The sequence below is a fragment of the Chrysemys picta genome, chromosome 5, assembly GCF_011386835.1.
Source record: "Chrysemys picta bellii isolate R12L10 chromosome 5, ASM1138683v2, whole genome shotgun sequence".
NCBI classification, from domain to species: domain Eukaryota; kingdom Metazoa; phylum Chordata; order Testudines; family Emydidae; genus Chrysemys; species Chrysemys picta.
Genome location: NC_088795.1, coordinates 86,804,527 through 86,810,526, shown reverse-complemented (window position 1 = coordinate 86,810,526; position 6,000 = coordinate 86,804,527). Strand labels below are relative to the sequence as shown.

The window sequence follows — 6,000 nt, the reverse complement described above, 5'->3', positions numbered from 1 at the left end:
TTATTTTAATTTTTTTCTTCTTCCCATCACACTCATTGTGTTGTGTCTCAAATTACAGAGTAGTCATGCAAAAGTTCTAGGGTGACTAAAATAGGATTTCATAATAATGGTCATGTCTGTTTTCTGCAAAAATGGAGATAATGGCTAGCTGATGTAGGAGAATATGGGGGAAAAAATCTCTCATTCCAATTGATATGCCTCTTGAATTTCCTAAGCATTATGTTACAAAGCTATGTGAGCAAGCCTCTCTTTAATGCACTAATGTGAATCAACAACATGCAACAGTTGCAGTTTATTTTTTTAAGTATTTTTCATCAGGCTAGTATAATGCTACAGCACACACATTTACAATGAAAATGACTAAACCAAAGTTCCCAGCACTGTAAGGCATACAAGTGGGAACTGCTCTATAAAGATGGGTGTCTAAAACAGTCATATTTTACATATAAAAATCATTACAATAATTTCACAAGCAACATGAAGCTAGTGCTTCCATTTTGCATATATAACATTCTTAAGTTTTGCATCTATTTCTAGATATGTCTAACAGCACAGACAAAGTAACACCATCACAATCTACACTGTTACATTTTAATGTGCAACAATATTGTGAGAATCTCTGAAAACTACTATTCTTTTGTATTTTAAAGCAGAATGTATTTGCATAACTTGTTCTCGTTGCCATCTTGATTGTGTGTGTGTATATTTCTTCAAGAAAACCCATTCAAAATCGCCTTTAACATCAAACTTTACAGCCCATGTTCAAAATATAAAATATGAAATACACTTTTTCAAAGTACAATTAAAATCAGGACTTTCATTTATTAAAAATGCATAAATATTTTAAAATATATAGGGCCAGAGTCTCAGCACAGTATAAATTGTCATAGTTCCATTTACTTCAATAGAGCTACAAGGATTTATGCAAGATGAGGATCTGGTCATTGAATTTAATGCTAAAATAAGGCTTGCTAAGAGCAACTAACTCTTTTGTCCAATTATGGCATCTCCCCTCTGAGGCTGGAGGCTAGCTGTTCTTTTTACACACAAGGCTTCTTATCAGAATGAAAACTTCCCTGCAAAAGTGGACTAAATTACTAGAAATTTATTAAAAATCAACACATTTAGGAATAGGTATGGCATCTGACTATGCAAACTCTGCCTGTAAAACCTGTTCTTGAAACATTAACAAGAAATACAACTAAAGCAAACTTGCACCTTTACCATTTTATGTTCAACTACTTCAAAAAGATAAGGAGAGAGGACCAATAAATTAGATTTTTAAATGGTTCAATTGTAAATGCTGGCACACAAAATAAAAGACAAAGTAAAGTAATTTAGTATAAACAAGAGAATCCAAAATGTTAGTATTTTACTGACTTCTACTTCAAACAGAGTTTTAATTTTTTTAAATTGCATATTTCCAGACCTTCGTTACTAAGATCTTAACTTATTAAAATGGATAGAGGTTAAAAAAAAATCATTTTAGACAACATATTTTGTTGCTTTTTTTCACTTCACTCAGTAAAAATAAATTACTTATTTCTAGTCAGTTTCACATATAGGTTTTTACATCCTAGCAATATTCAACCATGTTTGGTTGGCAAATACAGCAAGAGAAATTTACATTCAGATGAAAATGTCTTCATTGAATTTATTTTAAAACAAGACATTTCTATCAGTGTTAGGATTTGAGAAGATATTTTTTGCAATATCTAATTTCTGGGCCTAGTCTACTGAAAGTATCCTTTTAACTTCAGTTTTGGGGTAATATTTTAAAAAGTAACTTAGGCCCTTAGGTGCTTAGGGTAAAATTTCCAAAAGTCTCACTGGAAGTCAATGGGACATAGGCACTTTTGAAAATTTTAGCTGTGGTCTTTAAAAATTGACTCTTTTTGGAATGATTATAGAAATAATACAATGTAAAGGCTAGAAAAACAACACTATTTATTACTTAGATTGTAAGCCCCTTGGGCAGAGACTGTTTTTGTTCTATGTTTATATAATGCCTAGCACAGTTGGGTCCTGCTCCATGACTTGGGCTCCTAGGTGCTATGGTAATACAAATAATAAATAGGCATCAGAGTTTACTTTATCATTCAGTGCAAAGTCATGGTTTACCAAAATGTTTGTGCGTTTATTTTTATATTCTTCCTGTTTTATTCAAAGACCCACCCACACAGATCCAGCTGGAGGGTCAGGGTCCCATTTACACACCCAAGTAATCCTGTTCATTTGCTTCTGTCATTTCTACTTTTACTCTGCTGAAAGAACACAAGAATGGCCGTACTGGCTCAGACCAAAGGTCCATCCAGCCCAGTATCCTGTCTACTGACAGTGGCCAACGCCAGGTGCCCCAAAGGGAGTGAACCTAACAGGCAATGATCAAGTCATCTCCCTCCTGCCGTCAATCACCACCTTCTAACAAACAGAGGCTAGGGACACCATTCCTTAGCCAGCCTGGCTAATAGCCATTAATGGACTTAACCTCCATGAATTTATCCAGTTCTCTTTTAAACCCTGTTATAGTCCTATCCTTCAGAACCTCAGGTAAGGAGTTCCACAAGTTGACTGTGCGCTGTGTGAAGAAGAACTTCCTTTTATTTGTTTTAAACCTGCTGCCCATTAATTTCATTTGGTGGCCCCTAGTTCTTGTATTATGGAACAAGTAAATAACTTTTCCTTATTCACTTTCTCCACATCACTCAAGATTTTATATACCTCTAGCATATCCCCCCTTAGTCTCCTCTTTTCCAAGCTGAAAAGTCCTAGCCCCTTTAATCTCTCCTCATATGGGACCCGTTCCAAACCCCTAATCATTTTAGTTGCCCTTCTCTGAACCTTTTCTAGTGGTTCTAGTATCTTTTTTGAAAGGATTTTAATAGAAATTTTTTCACAAAATTGTTAAATTTGAAAATTTTAAGAAACAAATCCAATATTTCCACAATGTACACAGCTACCTTCAAGGCAAAAATACTCAACAAAAACACAGTTATGTACAGTAGGCATAATTATGGAAATATAAAAATAACATTTGGAAAGCAAAAATAAATTAATAATTCTTTATGGCTCTGATAAGGTTAAAAGAAGCAACCACAAGGGGCTTAAATAAATGTTCATAATAGCAGAGATTACCTTTCATTAACATTTTGTCTTATTACAGCTAATAAGTGGTTGTTCTGCCTGGACCTTTACATACACAATTGCACAGCTCCTTTTCTTTGGAATTTTTTTAAATGTTCAAGGACAGTGCCTGTTCTTCATCTGATGAACAGATGTCATTTCAGACAGTGAGAAACACAGCCTCATCTGAATCTTTGCCACTGTCTTCACTAGGCAGGCAACAACCACCGCTTGGGGATCTGCAGCTCAAATCTTCCACACCTGACTCCTGATCACTGTTGGCTGAGAGGTCAGGATCAGAGCTTTTCAGGTTGTCCTGGGTCAGAATCAGGGCTGAGTCTTCTTCGTCTCCTTGTGAAGGGCTCCGGGATGGGAATGATTTCACATTATTAATGTAATCCTGGGGTGTGTTAGCTATGCTGTTGTTAGAGGTAGAAAGCCCTAAGTGTGTGTTGTGGTCTTGTTGCTTAGAGTTTTCTTTTCTATTGTTTAACTGCACTTTTTTGAGATCTGCCAATCTCTGAAAGAGAAACAATATAGTTTATATATTACACACACATGCACGAGTTTTGGACCCAATTCTGCTTTTGCGTACCTTGGTGATGGGCACAATGTAAATACTTAAGGTCAAAATCTGACTTACGCCCTTTGCAACTATTTATTTGACAATCAGAATTCTTCCCTCAACTGCAGTGGGGTTACACAGACCTTTAATCATGTCAGCCTTTATGCCATATGGGACCAAAAAAATTAACTTCTGTGGGAGTGTGTGTGTTTTGTGCAGGTACCAGGGCAAAATTTCACCCTACCCCCCAAAAAACCCCACTCCAGGCTTCTACAGATGGCAAAGGCAAAAAATTCCCATTGAGTTCAGTCCCAGAAACTCCCTCTGTGTTTGAAAAGCACACAGCAGATGGTAGGTGCCACCACTTTTTAAGTAATAGTATACATTTATGGATTATTCTTGCTATCTTGGTATTATCTATGCCTGACCTCCATTGCACATGTCCTGTAGAAAGGTGAACAAAAACTACCTATTTAGCTGAAATTCATCAAAGACTTCCCCAATAACTAGCCTTATTCAGAGAATATAAAGTCTGGGAAATCAGATCAAGTGTCTTTACCTGTTCTAAGACTTCCAGCTCTTCCTCTAACTGCTGAGTTTCTTCTTTCACTGCCATCAGGTAATCGGTAACTGACTGCCGGGGATGCATCCCCTTTTCAAAGCGGGTATACATACCACTCCAGAACCTGGAATTGATAGCAGGGACTATCAGAAGTGTTAAATGCAGACGGTATGCAGGAGTACACGGTCTTAAACATACGTAAGCACTTTACTGCATGATGTTAATTGAAAAACAGATTTACTACCACAAGATTATGTTTTACTACCTTTGATCATGTATGACTGACAATGAAAAAGAAGCAGAAGAATGTAAATCTATAGACTAATACTGGCATAAATCAATTATATACAATTTTAAGAAACATCAGGCTACATTTGATTTAGACCACAGCTTTGATCTAATCTGTCTGGAGTTCTGAGTGATAGTAATTCTTTAAAAAAAAAAAAACTTTTAAACTTATTAAATGTATTTACTGTCAACAAAAATGTATGTTCTGTCAAAATAAATACACACCTTTGCTAAGAAGAACAATAACTTAAGTTGTATTTTTTATTTGTTCTATACCCTCTATTTAAAAATACTATAGTGCAGTAGTAGCTGCATCAAAATTAAGGTTGAAGCCAGCTTTCCATTATAAGTCCAATTTTAGCCCCTCTCCAGTTTTCCTCAAGAACAACTGGTCCTCCTGAAGTTTTGTATGCCACAGCTCATCTGAGCATAGTTTTTTTCTGGAAAGTTGGGTAAAAAATCAGAAGCGTCATCTAAAAGTTATGGTGTGAAATGTTACTTAAAAATTCATACTTAACAAAAATGTTTAACAACAAGAGCCAAAAAATATCTCAAGGATGAGTTTGTGTTTTGTTGGCCTGGCTGAAAAGTACTTTTTGGGTACTTGGTGTAGCTAAGCATGACTCCACTGAAATCAACGGAGTTGTACCCATTTACACTTGCTCTAAATTTGACCCTAATGTTAAAAGACAAAATAACACATATTGGCACAGAGATGTCTCAATATGTGTTCACAAGGCAGTCTATGAAATACCCGACAGATTCATGGGGCCTGTTTCCACCTGCTGTATCACATGGGTAAAACAGTATTTTATTATGATGATTTCTTCTCAGATTGTCACTGTACAATCATAGGTTTGATCCGGAGAGGTGCTGAGTGCCACAACTCTCAATGAAACTAATGAAATCTGCTGGTTCTGCTCAGATACTCTACATCTTTCAGAATTAGGTCCCAGATTGATTCAGGAAAGCATTTAGAGCTAGATCCACAAAAGCACTTGGATGCCTAACAGCCACTTTAGATGCCTAAATCCAATATTTAGGCATCACTGAGATCCTCAAAACCCCCACACAGCTGCTGCCTAACCCTACAGGCATCTAAATTTCCACTGTTATAGTCCCCTAGGTATCTCAGTTTCTGACAGTGAACGTATGCATAGTTATCTCAGTCTGGGCACCAGGTGCTTATCTCATCCCTAAACCCCACAGGGGGTCCTGCCCTGCCCCTCTCCCCTGCGGGGCCTGATCCAGTAAGTGTTCTCTGACCCCTAAACCCACACAAAATGCACAGAGGAAGACATGGCAGGGATGGTGCCTGCACCCACTCTCCCACCCCTTTTATAACTTTTAGCCCAGTGGTTAGCACATTCACCTAGGATGTGGGACACCTGGGTTCAACCTCCCCCCACCCCGCGATGTGGAGGCCTGATCTGAACTTGAGTCTCTTCCCCTCCCTGTATTA

General features: G+C 37.2%; 1 protein-coding gene across 2 annotated transcripts in view; it reads right to left on the bottom strand.

Annotated features, from left to right (window-relative positions):
• Positions 1-274: 274 nt before the first annotated feature.
• The window catches only part of MTMR7 (myotubularin related protein 7), a 96,824-nt gene continuing 91,098 nt past the window's right edge, over positions 275-6,000 (bottom strand). For both annotated transcript variants that reach the window (XM_005282077.3, XM_042841931.2), the window contains 2 exons: positions 4,248-4,374; positions 275-3,643 (listed from right to left, as the gene is read on the bottom strand). In XM_005282077.3, the coding sequence (XP_005282134.1) occupies positions 3,284-3,643; positions 4,248-4,374 (487 nt within the window). In that variant the 3' untranslated portion in view covers positions 275-3,283. The remainder of the gene's footprint in view (positions 3,644-4,247; positions 4,375-6,000) is intronic.